The sequence below is a fragment of the Peromyscus leucopus genome, chromosome 19, assembly GCF_004664715.2.
Source record: "Peromyscus leucopus breed LL Stock chromosome 19, UCI_PerLeu_2.1, whole genome shotgun sequence".
Taxonomy (NCBI): Eukaryota; Metazoa; Chordata; class Mammalia; order Rodentia; family Cricetidae; genus Peromyscus; species Peromyscus leucopus.
Window position 1 is genome coordinate 46,496,200 of NC_051079.1, and position 16,569 is coordinate 46,512,768.

The 16,569-nt window shown below is 38.7% G+C and overlaps 1 protein-coding gene across 1 annotated transcript in view; it reads left to right on the top strand.

Annotated features, from left to right (window-relative positions):
* Positions 1-16,569, top strand: part of Adamts19 (ADAM metallopeptidase with thrombospondin type 1 motif 19) — a 206,118-nt gene that overhangs the window by 156,068 nt on the left and 33,481 nt on the right. Inside the window, 3 exon segments of the mRNA XM_028893701.2 lie at positions 1,619-1,776; positions 5,711-5,864; positions 15,953-16,088. Of these exon segments, the coding sequence (XP_028749534.1) occupies positions 1,619-1,776; positions 5,711-5,864; positions 15,953-16,088 (448 nt within the window).

Here is a 16,569-nt window from a genome sequence, read left to right on the forward strand (position 1 = left end):
TTTTAACTGGGTGGTGACCATGGTTAACATCGAATGGATGAGTGGCTGTATTATATTTGCTTTATTACTGCACATCAACTTCATATTGCTAAAGAGTTCATTTGCTTCTGGATCGGCTATATATCTTGAGACTGTTTTAAAGCTTTGTTAGAATTGACTCAGGTTGCTTTGATATGAGGTCTGTTAAATCTTTATTTTATTTATTTATTTGGCTACCTGCCTGTTTAGCTTCTCTATATTCAAAAGCAACTCTCCTTGGAATGACCTAGAATTTGTACTTTTCTCCATACCAATTTGAGCTGAAAAGTTTAAAAATCCTTAGGTTCTCGGCAGTTGTTCTTTTCTCAAGTCACACCCTGTTTGTTTGAAGCTGAATATTCAGTTCTAAGGTCAAAGGTCCCCTGTGAATGCTTTGGGAGCTTTTCTCTTCTTGTAATTCACTCTTCTCCAGTGCTCCATGAAACAGACACTTGCTCTCTTAGCCAGTGTGAACTCCCTTCTCTGTGCCTCCCCCTCTCCATGAAGCCTTCCCAGTCTGTGCCCTGTATAAGGTCAACCTTCCAGTGAGGGGTCTGGTAAATATCCTCAGGAAGACAACTAAGCAATCATAAAGCTTCTACCAACTTTGTGCTCCACCCTCAGTCACCCAAAGTTTGAAAACAGTTTCTCCGTGCATTGTCTAGTGAGAAGCAGAGCAGTTCCACTGATGGCCAGAAGCAAGATTTTAAAAAATATATTTTTTTAAGTTAATCAAGTTTTTTTTTTTTTTTTTTTTTTTTTTTTTTTTTTTTTTAAAAAAAAAAAGTCAAGAAACATGATATGTTCAAACTCCTGGTTCTGACTGAATGACTCCTAAGGCAATCAATCGGGTGGATTTGCATGTACATGTGTATGCCATTTTCTAGGAAACGTTGAAAGCCAAGACATGAATAGAGCCTGAATATCATATTCCATAAACCCCAAGGGGTTTAAGGCATTTTTATTAGGGATTTGCAGGAACTGTAAATTGATAATTGTAACCTGAAATATAAGCATGGAAGTAGGAAAATATTGATCCATGTTCAATATTAGACAAAAATATTTCTCAAAATATTTAATATAATTTAAAATAAATATAAGCAAATGCTAAACCTTAATATAAGCAAACCCATTAGTAGTTTTCCTTTTGTTCCAAAAGTTCTGATATTGTCTAAAGTATGTCCAGTTTTTGGGTTTAATGGACATTGGCAATGTTTTGAGATGTTTCTATCAATATATTGCTTTCAACAAAGATTAACAATCAAACATTGATCTCATAAAAATGAGAATATGTATGCTTGTTTAACTTCCCTTTATGATATTGTATGATAAGAAGGATTTTGTAGAGAAGATTGATGCAGTAAATTTCAGTACTTTAATAAGGTTGTTGCTTGTATTGATGGGAATACAAGCCTCAGAGCAACTTTTGGTGGTGATATAATAGACGATTGAAAACTCTTTTGACCAGTTCCAACTAGGCAAGTGGCTTATGGTTTGTATCAGAGTAGGAAGATACATTGAAATGCTTTTAACAAAATAATGTAGATGATATTCATCATTTGTATTGTTTACACTCATCTTGTACTTCATTGTTTTATAGCTCTTCGAGATGCTAGCAAACAGTCAATAAACAGTGACTGGAAGATAGAACATTCTGGAGCATTCAATCTAGCTGGAACTACAGTCCATTACATAAGACGGGGTCTGTGGGAGAAGATCTCTGCCAAAGGTCCTACAACCACACCTTTACATCTCCTGGTAAGAGGAAGAAATAGGGTAGTGTCGGGAAATTAGCTTCTGATGGCAAAGAAATTGCTGGTCTCCTCTCTCCCCTCACCCCCCTCTCTCCTTCACTCTCCTCTTTCCCCCTCTCTTTCTCTCTCCCTCTCTGTTCCTCTCCCCTGTCTGTTCTTACAATCAGAATAATCAGATCAGCATTTAAAACTGCTTAAGAGATATGATATTTGTAGGAACTTTAAGATACTTTAAGTCGTGGAATCTAAAAGTAGTAATTATTAAAAGTGGAGCAAAATGCTCTAGGGAATTAAAGAACTCAGAGTGGAAATCAATCACCAAAGAATAAGGAACTCTTTTTTTCCCCCTAAAAGCATCACTTGCTAACCAGAGTGAATATTCTACAAGACTGAGCCATAACATGGAGATTCCAGCAAGTCATGTCTACTTAATGGGATTCATCTGTGTCTATAGAATGTACCTTTGATAACATTGCTTTGAGAAGAAGGATTTGGTAAATGCATGTTAAGAGAATGTGCAGTCTCCTTAGTGTCTCTCTAGGTTAATGGATTACTCTAAACTATGAACACTGCACTATTTGGAACTGTAATGTTCTTCACCATGTAGCAAAAGACTAAATGTATGTCAAGAGAGAGTCAAAAGGGAAAGGTCTGGAGCAGTGCGATTGTGTCCTGGTCACTAGTTGTTCATGGGCTTTTTTCAAGGCACTCAGAGCTGATGGTAAAGTGCTCAAATGAGTGACTATATGGCTAAAGTGAATTTTTATTCTACTGGCAAAAGAAATCTAAAATGCAAAGGACTCAACACCTCTCTGTACACTCATGCACAGAAAACCACTCTAACACTCTAACTGGTCTTTCTTTAGCTATAGACATCTCTATTGCTCCTTCCAGAATCCAGAGATTCAGATCACACAGTGGCTCATTACTTATCTTATTTTGATGAACTATTGTTTGGGGCTCTTTTTAAATGTACCTTCTGATGCAGCTGATTTAGGTCAGAACCTGAGAGTCACTTATTTCCCACAGTTTCTCCCTGATATCACTGCTGCAGATCCAGAAACCATGGTTCAAATGCCCATGCTTTGTATAAGTGCAGTCCATTTGCTTCAATAAGAATAAAAGGGCAAAGTGAGCAGTGTGTGTACTTTCTGTCCAGTATAAATAATACCATCCACTGGATGCTATAGACCAGAAGCTGACCAGGGGACTTTGCATTTGACCAAAGTATTTAATCCACACAGTCGCCCTGTGTAAGAAGGTTAAACAATATGTGCAATGTTGTCAAACATGATTTTATTTTCACTGAGAAATTGGTGTTCAGTTCTGTCTTTTCTGTATAAGTCATGGCTCATAAATACATAGTGTCTTTGAATAATCATTTTATGCATCTCCTCACAGTTGCTTTGCATCCTCTATGATAATTTCAATTAGAAGATCCTCTCTGTCCTGTGCCATCTAGAGAAACAAACAGAAAATATCTATATTGTGGGGGAAAATATTTAGCATCTTCTTTGACTGAATGGTGTAAAATAACATCAATAGAAAGCATTTTTAATGATTTGATATTGGAAAACACTACCATATTTGCCTGAATTCTATAACCATATATGAGTTTTAACCTACTTAAGAGCAATACAAGACTGAAACATGTAACGCACCTTTCTTTAAAGTCTGAAAACAGTATATGTTAGATTCCAGAGTCAGAGACTTTTCTTGCAGCACAGCCCTTAATCTGACTAGTAATTGCCAAGGCTTTTCCTGGAATCATGGGTTGTAATTAACTCAGTGAACTAGGTCCAAAAGAAGGTATGTGTGTGACCTGGATTTATTTGGTAATCCAAAGGAAACTGTAACTCTGAGATATTTCTCTTTAATGACTATTGCAGATTGAAAACTAGTACTGACGTGAAAGGCAATGTCCTCTGCTGCCATGCTTCAATATGTGCCCTTGACTGTAGCATGCTCAAACTTTCCTTTTGCAAAGGATTCTGCCAAAGTCAAATGGTTTATGAAAGAGCTCATGGTTCTGTAGCCAGTCACTCAGTTTTAAGTGGCATTAGACGTTCAATGCAGTTTGAAATTCTATCATTGAAAAGGTTGCTCATGTGGGAAAACAGTATTGTTTTCATGTAATTAAATAGGGTGGCAAATAGCTTTTATTAGTATAGTCATTTCACCAAATTTAAAATTACATGATAGTATTGTCATAACAATAAAAAATGAAAACTTTCACTCCTTTTTTATTAGGTTGAAAGTACCTTAAAATTGGCAGCATCTGATGAAATATTTAAGCCAAAATCAGTACTGTGAAGTAGTCTGACTTGGTACCCAGTAGGTTTCACATTTGAAAACTTAAAAAAAAAAAAAACTATTAACTATATCATCGAGATGTTTATAAAGTCAATACACTAGTTGCATAATCCACACATCAAATATGTTGTAACACTTCTTTAAATATGTTGAATAAAACCTGAGAAAAAGTAAGGAAAATTCCACTGAAATATTAATACTCAATCTTGGACTCATTTAAGTATTTTTTCACATTGTATTAACTCTGAATCACCTATAATTATAGCCAAATATGCCTCCCTAAACACATAATTTAACAATATATAGAGAAGTTAATGTGCCAACTGCTTGTACAAATTGTTAGTTCCATAGACATGACATCTTTCATATAGTTCTTTAACATTTTTCATGAACAAATTTTCTAAAATATATAAAGTTCAGTTATTTTCCTTTGTTTAAAATATATGCATAGATACATGTGTTGTATATAATGTATATATTATGTATATTATATACATTATTTTTATAACATATGTGATAATCCCATTTTGACCTTGACATTGAATACCAGTAAAAACCAAAATGGCCCCTAATTGAGGCACAGCACAGTGTAGACTCAAGGTCATGCCCACTGACCCATTATAGTTTACTAAACTCTTTGGTGTAACTGTGCTGTTACTATTCTAATGTTTATTTAAAAATCCATTAAAATATACACATTGCCAAAATTGTAAAAAATCCCAAGAACAAAAATATTGCCCTTCTAATGATTCAGGATTACACTGTCATTATTAATAGTGATCTCCAGTCTCCATCCTTACCCTGTATCTTAGATAGGGTTTCTACTGATGTCATAAAACATCATGACCAGAAGCAACATGTACAGAAAAGGGTTTAATTCAGCTTACAACTCTCAGGTCTCTGAGGGAAGTCAGGGCAGGAACTGAAGCTTGAGGAACTTGGAGATGGAAACTGTAGTACAGGCCGAGGAGGAGTGTTGTTTACTGGCTGGCTCCTCTGAACTTGCTCAACCTGCGTTCCTATCCAATGAAGGAGCATCTGCCAGGGTGCTACCACTCATAGTAGGCTGGGCCCTTACCACATCTATAGTTAATTAAGCAATGCCCCCATAGTCTTGCCTGCAGACCATTTGGGTGCAGAACGTTTTCTCAATTGAAGCTGTCTCTTCTCAAATGACTCTAGCTATGTCAACTTGTCATACAACCAGACAACACAGCCCTTATTGACGCAGTGAACTTTCTTTCCATCATTTCTTTTCATAAGGGTGGAAAATCCAGTTTATTTTATATCTGGACATCAGATGCAGCACACATCCCTGCCCTCTAGAAAGCATATATACACCAAATTGTCATCATGCTTTGGGAAATAATGGTCTGCCAAATCAAAAGAACATGATCCGGGGTCTCTGGCTTCATTCAAGTGAGCATTCATCAGGATGTGTTTAGCTCACAGGTGACACTCCAGTCTTTGAAAAACATATGACATTGTAAAAGTAACGTCTCTGTGAATTAAGGGTATCTGTTCACTGTGTTATTGGTATTTTTAAGTATCAACATATTTGTAGATTCTGTCATTGAATGTGCTGTGGTTTAAATCACATTCCTTAATCACTCTATATACTGCAGGTACTCCTATTTCAGGATCAGAATTATGGTCTTCACTATGAATATACAGTTCCATCAGATCCGCCTCCAGACAACCAGAGCTCTAAGGATCCAGAACCCCTCTTCATGTGGACACATGCAGGCTGGGAGGATTGCAATGCCACCTGTGGAGGAGGTGAGGAATCTTTAAACTTTGATATTTTCAAAGCATCAGTTATTTTCTGATTCACTACTGATAATTACAATAGATCTAAATATCTCTGATTTACAATTCCAGAATCCATAAAGGTTTGTAAACTATGCTCCTTACACTGTGTATAACAGCTGAACATCTAATCTATTTCATGGAAAAAAATGTTCCTTAAACTGAAAAAGGAAGATAACGATTGTGAGACTGGTTGTTGTAGTTATTGCTTGGAGAGTAATGTGTTTGTTTGCAGCACCCCAGTTTTCAGACACACCATCCAGGCTGTGATGTACATTCTATTACTACTAGTATCTGATAAACACTTTCAGCAACATAGCTGGGCACTTTGAAGAAGTCAGAGAAACAACACCTTCACAATAGACTTAACTAATGTAAAATATCTTAGGGTGACTCTAACCTAGCAAGTGAAAGACTTGTATGATTAAAAAAAAAAAAAAAAAAAACACTTTAAAACACTGAAGAAAGAAATTGAAGAAAGTATCAGAATATGGAACGATCTCCTAGGCTCATAGATTGATAGGATTAATATAATAAAAATTGTCACCCTACCAAAAGCAACCTACAAAGCCAATGTAATCCCAATAAAAATTACGACACAATTCATCGCTGATCTTGAATGGCCAAGTATTAGCTTCATATAGAAACACAAACAAAAAAAAGAAAAAGAAAAAACAGGATAGATAAAACTATACTGAAAAATAAAAGAAATGCTGTATGAAAATATGCTAAATACTAAAATAAGACAGTGAGGAGAATAAGCAGGGGAGGGGAAAGTGAGAGGGAGCAGGTGTCCCTTAAACTAGATTTTTGGAAAAGCCCTCCACAGAAGTCAAGCTGAGTCAAACTCTAAGGGAGGCTGCAGGCTGCAGCTATAATGTGGAGCAGAGCTCAGGGTGCAGGGAAGCAAGAGCAGAGCCAGATGTGTGGAGAATTGCAAGGTGTGTCCTGCAGCCTCCTTCTGTGGCTGATAGGGGATGCACAGGGGGGCTGTTCCAATAGAGTGACTAGAGTGACTATGTGTCTTCAGATGGAAAACTACCTTTCTGTTCTTCAGATGAAATAGAGCAATAGACTGACATTAGGAGTACTCTACCACTGAGACTTTGGAGAGATGAGAAGAAATGGTAAGGCTGATTAAAATGAGTAGCGAGCAACATAGGGAACAAATACACAAACCACAGTGCTGTCTGTAAGGCAAGTTAGAAAAAAGTTACAAGGAGGGAAGAACGACCCACTCCCAAAACCTACTAAGTAACTATGGAGATGAAGAACTGATGTTTTAAGATGTGTTCTTTTTATTAGATGTGAAACGAAGAGGTCAGTGCTAACCTGTAAAATTAATTTTAATACTGTGTTTGGCTCCAAAGGCCAAGTAGAATGGATTTTATAGCAAAATAACAAAAGGGGGCTCACCATCGTGCTGTCCTGGACAGGGAGGGACTCCTTACCTTAGAACCCACAGGCAGATAATGGTTGCCGAGGAAGGACAGGCATTTCTTTATTGGTGAGCCACTGGTGAGATAAGTGTGCTTCAGTGCAGAAGCCCTTATCCAATGCTCATCTTTGTGATGCTCATAAAACTTTCTGGATCACAAACACACAGCTCACAAAAGGAGATGGGGAGATGAGTTAGCAAGAGGAAGGGGGTTCCTGATGAGAGTGAGAGGGGGGCAGTATAATGGAATGCGAGTGAATATGATCAATACATGTTACATTCATATATGGAAATGCAAAAGCCACCCTATGAAAAGGGGGAAAGAAAAATAATTAAAGACAGGAACGCTAACTCAGTCCATGTCACTGAAAGGCAAGAGAAGCAGATGTGGCAGTAGCTGTAGGGGATGAAAGTCAAAGGATGTCCCTTTTGTCGTGTTGTGTTCCAATAAGACACATTGTTACACATCGTTGTTTGTCCGTGTGCATTTTCTAGAGGAGCACATCAGGCTAGGATAGAGGGAGAAATTGCTGGAACAGTATCCAGATGGAAAGGGGAGGAATGAAATGAGTAATTATGTTGGCTTTACAAAACCATGGGCAGCCTATCACTAGACACAGGAGAACAAGCAGGTTGGGGACATACAATCATTCATTTTCAGCCGTGTCTCTTCTCTCCACAAAGGCCACTTTGCTGAGAGTGAGGTGAGGGTGACAGGGGACCTAGAGGAGCTTTGAAAAGAGAAATATGAAGTGACCACTTAGAAAAAGGCAGGAAGAGTGGAGTTGTTACAAATGGTCTGGCTGAGAATCTTTAGGTCAGATAACAAATCATGAGTCAGCAAGAGTTCTTCAGGGGCTACTCCTGGGCATATTTCATAGCTCTCAGCATCTGACAGCAGCTGGTGGCCAGCAGGAGGCAGGAACAGCAACAGTAGGTGCTCTCATGAAGGCCTTGGTGATGGTACTTTTTACTCTTCTAGTGTGGTGGTTTTAAGGAATGTCACCCAAATTCTCAGGCATTTGAATAGACGGTCCCCAGTTCTTGCTGAGGAAATGTCACTCGGGACAGCTTGGAATTCTTAAGAAACGCATGCATTCCCATAGACAATTTTCCAAATGGTCTGATTAAATAAAAGACATGGAACCAGATATAGGGGTGAAAACCTGAGAGATCAGGGAAATAGGGAAAGCCACAGCTAACCTCACCTCACCAACTCCACAGCTTCCAAAGACAAGCTACTTCCTGTCTACCCACGCCTATATGCCTTGTTGTTCTGCCATCTGATTTGCTCTCTCTGTCCAGCTACATCACTTCCTCTTTCTGGCCACCTTTGTCACTTCCTGTCTGTCTGTACAGACCTCCATGGTTAACTAGTGTTGGAATTGAAGGTGTGTGCCACCACACCTGGCTCTGTTCCCCCGTGTGGCGTTGAACTCACAGATATCCAGACAGATCCCTGCCTGCCAAGTGATAGGATTAAAGGCGTGTGCTACCCATTGTCTGACTTCTATATAGTGGCTGGCTTTTTCCTCTGATCTCCAGGCAATTTTTATTGGGAGACACAGTATATTGGGGGACACAATACATCACCACACATTCCCAGGCAGCCCCCTCTGCCTCCTGGTTGCATTTCAGGATATGAGCACTTGGCTGCTGCTTCAGCCCCCTACTGCCTGCTACCTCCACCCCACCATCAGGGACCCCAACCCTCTGACACCATAAACCCAAAATAAACTCATCTGTTAGTTGCCTTGGTCATAATTTCTTATCACACCAACAGAAGAGTAACCAATACGATTAGTAAGTCCCAGTCACTCCATCGTGGCCAGTGCTCAGTGTTACAGCATGCGAGCCTGGACTAGTAGACATTTTGCCCTAAAGACTTAGCAGTTCCCTGGAACTCTTTTAGTGACCAGGACTTGCAGTTCTCTTCTTAGGACTTTTTACAGCCTTCTATCCTTCGGCCAGCTTTTTGCATCCCATCTATTGCTGCTGTCTCTCTTGTTCTGGCTGCGGCTGCTCTCTCAAACTGTTCAACTGCTTCTTGTTCCAGATACTGTCAATCGCTGCCACGTAAGAGACAACTACTCCAGGTCCTTTCCTGTTGCTTCTATGGCTGCTGCCGTTGGCTGACAGTCTTGAGACCTCCCATTGCAGCTGTCACTGCATCTGGCCAGTCTGGTGCTTTTGCGTCTTGAACTCTTAGCTGCTTGTCTGTCATTGCTGGGTCTTTCTTGACCTTTTCTATTAAAAGTGGGCAAAAGCTGACCATTCAAGAGAATCTTTCTATTGGGACTAAGATTGCAATGCCACAGGGCGCCTCATTGGAGGGTGTTCCTAGGCTAGCTCACAAGGGGTGGTGGACAATTCTCTATGAAGAGAATTGGTGTTTTCCTTAACCACAGCAGACTCTCATGCAGATGAAGGTTTCTTTTTGCTCCAATCATGACATTGTCCTTTCCTCAGCAACAGCAGTCCCTCCACTAAGCCAGTAGAGAAAATATGCCCTTCTAACATAGAGAAATGGCTTAGGGTAGCCTAGAGCTCACTAAACTGGTGATATCAAAAAGTCAATATAAAGTGTTTAAAACAGTCCTGGTGGGCTTCTCATTTTAGGAGAGTGGAACAGTTAAGGTTATTGTGTCTCTTTATGGTGTTCATATTATGTTCAAAATGTCCATGCTGTTATAAGGGTAGTCTGGATGACTGAGTGCTAGAACTTTTGCTCAAAGATAGAAAAGAGAGTGATCAGCTTTCATAATATTAGGGACTCAAATTTCCCTATCCACTAGTATCTTTGCTTATTTACAGGAAAATGAGCATCAAAGGGGTCACTTACAATGGGAATTTAAATTATCGTTGACACTGAGTGATTTTAACCAAGTTTATTAGTGCTCTAGTGATGCTTAACATCTGGCCAGTGCCCCCAGGGAGAGGCTGGTCCTTTCATCTGCTTCTTAATGAGAACATGTATTTTGGTCTGTAGTGGCACTAATGGTCCAGTTGAATTCCAGGTCATGAGTTTATCATGACTTCAATCCCTAGAATGGTGCAGTACCGCCCGCTGTGCGCAGTTTGTAAATACTCTTATAGAGCAAAATTGGGAATTTTAAAGTGAATATTACAAAATAATAAAGTAGTAAGTGATGGCCTGAGACTGTATGTGTTGAGATCAAATGGTTGTATGAAAAGGAAATTAAAGATGCATGGACTTGAAGGACATTGAAAGAGTGGTAGGCTTGAAAGGGTTATAGGGCATGTTTGGACTTTGGAAATTGTCAGACTGCATGCACTAACAGGATGGGAACATAAGAGGTGACAGAAAATAGAAAAAAGAATATAGAAGTTACAGACAAGGGTTCTTGGGATGATGAAAGGATTATTGTCACCATCAAATGGAAAAAAAAAATCAAGATTGTTGGGAAGAAAAGAGGACCAGGAACTGAGAACACAGTACAGGGAAAATCATTCAGGTATTATAATTTTAGAATTTTTCTAGGAGCACTGTCAAAAACAAAACAACAATAAGCTGGGAACCAAAATCCATAAGAAATGAAAGTGAGTGACCTAGAGGCTGGCATTTGACTATATGAAGAGTGAGGCTATGGTGATAAAAGATAGAGCTTCGGGAAGAAAAACTTGACCAGTGTCTTGTTGAGAATTCTAAAACCAAAGCTCCTATTATCTAGATCCAAAAGCACTGTTTATAAACAAGAAAATATTCCTGTTGGTGAAGGAAGCATGAGAAACAAGGACAAGAAATAGTGTATTAGGGGAGCCCAGAGGCTCAGGGAGCATCCAAAGGCACAGAGATCAAGGGACACTGGGTTTTCCATGCCCCTGCCCTCTGGGCCCTTCACAGAAAAAGCAACACAGGGCAGACAAGGGGGATTTTATGTAATACAATTGGCTCCCAAGGTGAACTCCAACAAACACACTTCAAATTACTGCTTGTATTGGGACTTCTCACCAGTCATCATTGCCACAGGATATTTTCTTTCTTGCTGGGCCCCTGCTATCATCATGCCTTCAGTTCCCCCATTCTCCTAGCCCGGTGTCTCATCTACACCCAAGTTACAAGTCTGTCTTGTCTATTTTTGCTTGTCTGTTCTTCACAGGGCCATCTCCATTAAGGGATTCTGCTTCCATCCAACAGACATATATATCATTTCATATATATAAATATATATATACACACATATATATATATAAAATGAAAAATATAAATGAATATATATGGAAGCAGAATATATATGAAAATATATGAATATATATATATATATATATATATGAAAGCACCAACAGAAAGAAACATTCTCAAATGAAAATGTGCAGTTGCAAATTCTCTTTAATATAATTTAGGTATTCAATCATTCCTGCAGTCCACTGTTCAGTTGCTATCCCATGGTGATGGTAGGCTATGAAATTGGGGAATAATTAAGGAACTGGTAATCTGCCTGAAAGCTGAAAAATCAATCATTAAAACCTGTTTACACTTAAAAATCTGGACAGGAAAGGATTTGCCCACTGCAGTATATTTATTTTTGCTCTGCAGTTGCAGTCTGATAAAAGCTGCATAAATATTAGTTAAATACACATGATATATAGTTCTTCAGTTTGAAAAGCAATTTGTTTAAGGTTAAATCTTGTCTGTGGATCTTAGGAAATATTCTGTCAATTTCTAAACGTCAAGCAATAGAAATTCATTATGGAGTCTCTGAGTTTCCAAGTCAGTGAGACTATGAGCTATTCTTCAATATGGCTTAATTTCTAGCGTAAGAAATTGGAATGCTTGGCAAATAATTACGTCTTAGTGTTACATGCCCATGTAGGGGTTGTCAGAATTAGAATCTGGGACACCTAAACTGAAGGTTTTTCCCTTCATCGTAGCACTTTCAAGGGTAGCTCAGAGTCTTCACATAGCTCTTCCTGGCATAAAATGGTGTCCTCTTGGTCATTCGGGATTTCTTTGGATTCAGAAAGATGGTTGAATATGCATAGTTAGATAAAACTTTAGCTATCCTTATTTTCAGTTCCCCTGGCTTGTTTTATGAAATGTCCCTTCTGCATGTAGTTCTTACAGGGTCTATTTTTGTGCCAATCTTCTCTGGATGGTGTTCCACTGTTTAGTCAACAGTTTTTAATAATTTCTATGTTAGTAGGGCACATTTATTTCAATGCCAAAATATTTCTGGGCTTTTGGATATTGTTTCCCCTTTCAGTTCATAAAGTGTATGAGCCTGATTTCAAGAATGGCATCATCTCTAACTTTACATTGTTGATGTTATAGCCAAAAGAACTCTGTAATCTTTCAGCATATCCATGAATTAAATGAGAGTATGCCCAGAACATTAAAAACAGATTCACAGGCGTTACTTTTAACAGAAATAGGAGGAATAATAGCATCCTTGCAGGCTCATAGGAGAGAGCAAGTAGCATCACTGAGCAGCATCGCATTTCAGTATTTGAAATGTTTTTCTCCCAGATGTCTTGTATAGAATTAAACACAGAGTAATAAGTGGAGAAAAGAAAAAAAAATGTGTTGTGTTGTCCAGCTAAATTTTTATCACAATTGTCTTAAAGGGCATTTTAACATTATAACTGAAGCTAAATTTAGTTCATAATCAACTGATGTAAGTTTAATAATGTCAGTTATTACAGAATACAAAAACTTAAGACAGGAATGCTTAAGGAATTATGTGAGGTGAATACTACCTAAATATACTACTAGCAAACGTTTCAAACAACTTATCATTACATGTAACACAGGATGTGGGAAGATGGAGGAAGAGAAAAAGATAAACACAGATATAGGGTACATGTTCACTGATAAAACCTTTCATCTTGGGCTTTATAAATAGTAAGTCACAGGTGCTAGGGAAGGAGGGAGTGGAAAAGAGGGACCTTGATTGTGAAGGGAAGGGGGAGGGTAATGCAGAAGGAGAGGGAGGAAGGATACATGAGTGTCAGTTAGGATTTTTAAAAAGCCATAGGAAAACATTACTCTGTAGACTTTCTTAGAAATATGCATAATACTTGTGGGCATGTACATATTACACACACACACACACACAGAGAGAGAGAAAAAAAAGAGAGAAGAACACACAGAGAGAGAGAGAGAGAGAGACTCACACACACACACTATTCATGCATGGCAAGAATCCCAGTGCCAAGTATAGGGAACCTCACTTTTGATTGTTGGTCCATGAGACCCTTCCCCAAACAATACATATCATTGTTCTTGCCCTTCCATGCCACCCGGAATTTGAAGGTAAACCCCTGTTGCTGAACACACCACACACTTTAGACACAGGCTTTGAGGACTCAAGCTGTAAATAGCCTGGAAGCCTCTTCCTGGGGACTGGCTCCAATAATATTGGAAGGTGCTATGCAACTACCAAGGAAGAAAAACAAATGATAATTCAACCTAGCTTTAAAGCCTATGGATCACAGAAGTGACTAGCACACCAAGATTCCCCCAGTGGGACAATGTGACACTTTTATTACAGTGATAGCCAACAGCTGCCTTATTAAAAAAAAAAGGTACTGCTCAATGGGAAGCAATTCATTCCTGGTACTATAAACATAGCCAATTACCCATGAATGGAGTCATAGATCTTAGAGGAGACCCTATTATTGCCATTTTCCTAAACCAATAAAATTTCTAACTGCATTCTAAATAATGTTCCTATACCCATGGATAAGTATATAGCTCACCTAACCCCCCCCCAAAAAAAAAAAAAAAAAAACAAAAAAAAACCAACAACAACAACAGAGAACTTATTTGACTAAGATGATTTTCACAGAAATCTACAACTGGTCCAAATACAGACAGTAGGTGTGGGGTTTGAAGAAGACATATCTCTCACAGGCTCACATGTTTGTGCACTGGGTTTTTATTAGTGGTACTGTCTAGGGATATTATTTAGACCCTTGTTAGAGGAAGTGTGTAACTAGGCATAGGCTTCGAGAGTTTACAGCCTTGCTCCACTTCCAGTTCATACTCTGCATTGTATATGTGATGGAAGATGGAATGTCTTCACTTCCTGCTCCAGAGCTGTGCCTACTGCTGATTGTCATACTTCCCCACCACAATGGACTATTATCCTCCAGAGCTTCAAGGCAAAACAAACGCTTCCACCATAAGTTGTTTCTGGTCAGAGTATTTTATTACAATAGACAAATGACTAATGTAAAGGTAATCAGGGATGTTCAACCTTAGTTGAAACCCCACGCCTAAGGCACACAGAACATCCTGGAAGAGTTGTAAGAATTGGAGAGTTGGAGAACCAGGATGCCAGCTGTGAGATCGTGTCTTCTGGACATATGTGTATGTATATATGTAACAATATTAATTTAGAACAGGCTATACATTTGAGAAGTGGGAAGGAACATGAGAAAAATTGGAAGGGGAAAGAGGAGTAGATATGATGTAAATACAGTATTCATGGATAAAACTCTAAAAAAATGAATAAAAATATTTTAAAGACATTGACACCAGTCCTCTTTTTGCTTTTTTAAAAAGATTTGTTTGCTTTAATTTTATGCATGTGGGTATTCTGCCTGTACATCTGTCTGTGTACTGCATGTAGGCCTGGTACCCACAGAGGTCAGGAGAGGACATCCGATCCCCTGGAACTAGAATTACAGATGATTATGAGCTGTCATGTGGGTTCTGGGAGTCAAACCCCAAGTCCTCTGCAAGAACACCAGTGCTCTTATCTGCTGAACCATCTCTACAGCCCAAGTCCTTTTTTTCAAACAACTTAAAATATACCTGTAAAATAAATATTTCCTTTGCTTTGGAATTCTGAAACATAGAAAAATATTTGAAAGAATGGATTATATTTATTTTGATACATCAGTTCTGTACAAAGTTCTGTTTTATATATAAGACCCATTTTGAGTGACAAGCACAACAGAGGCATTAAAAAAAATGTGCCATCCTTTAGTGTTTGAAGGTTCTGTGTGGAAGCAACAGTAACCACATTCCCTCATGGTTTACTTTAGCGGACAGATTGAAGGAAGAAACTTTTGAATGGACACAGGAGACACTTTTTTGGGGGAAAAAAAGAAGAGTTATCAACATGCTTTTATATCCTGAAAATATATAGCATGAGGAAATAATAAGTGAAGGAAAAGGAAATGAGAAGAGTGTAAGGGGCAGAATACTCTGCATTCTCCCAGCCAGTCCATGGCCATCTTATCACACACACACACAGATTGCTTCTCTTCATGTCTCATTCCAGGTTGTAAGGAGGGAACCAAGCCTTTAGCTCCAAACTAGAGTTGAGCTCTTGGCATTCAGATGTTTGTGCCTTTTAAATGAATATGTGTGACAGAAAATGATGTTTTAGGGATATCATTGTCTTGATTTTCAGTTTTGAAGTTACTATTGTGTGGGGGTTCCAAGATATATGTCATTAACACACAAAATAGGAACTGCCATGTACCTTTGAAAGAAAAATCTTTAAGCCTAAATGTTTGTTTTGTTATGTAACAAAAAGCATCATATTCATTGGTGTAAACTAAAATTGGTTTAAACTATACGGAAATCTCCATTTCACAAAAGCCTGTAATGACATCATTGCATTATGTGTCCATCTGCTCTTTGCAGGAGAGAGGAAGACAACAGTGTCCTGCACAAAAATCATGAGCAAGAATATCAGTATTGTGGACAACAAGAAATGCAAGTACTTAACTAAGCCAGAGCCACAAATTCGAAAGTGCAATGAGCAACCTTGTCAAACAAGGTAACTGTATTCTAGTAGTCATTGCATGGCTTCGCTTTCAAACTAACTCAGTGACTATCAGAATAACTGCTTCTTCAGAACCTTACAAAGAAACACATACCCACGTGTGAACATTGAAATAAGCAAGGGCTGGGAGAGTAGCTTAAGACTTATGAGTAACTTCTTCAGAGTGTGAGAACAACCCTGTAAATAAAAAGAGGTTACATCTTAAATTTAAGAAGAAACTATGAGTCACCTCTTCAGGTTTATTGCCATTTAATCGAATCTAGCTATTTGCTTCAGAATTTCCTGAGATGGAATGTTAGAATTTGACAGGAAAAAGTTGACCAGGGCAAGCCTGGGCAGACCCAACCCCTGCAAAACAACAGGGAGCATGGGGTCCTTCTGGTGCTAGCCGCCAGGTCCTCACTCCTCCAAAAGGTCTCAAGACCAACTGCCCGGTTCCTGATATCTGGTCCCCAGATTTCTAGGCTGGGCTATG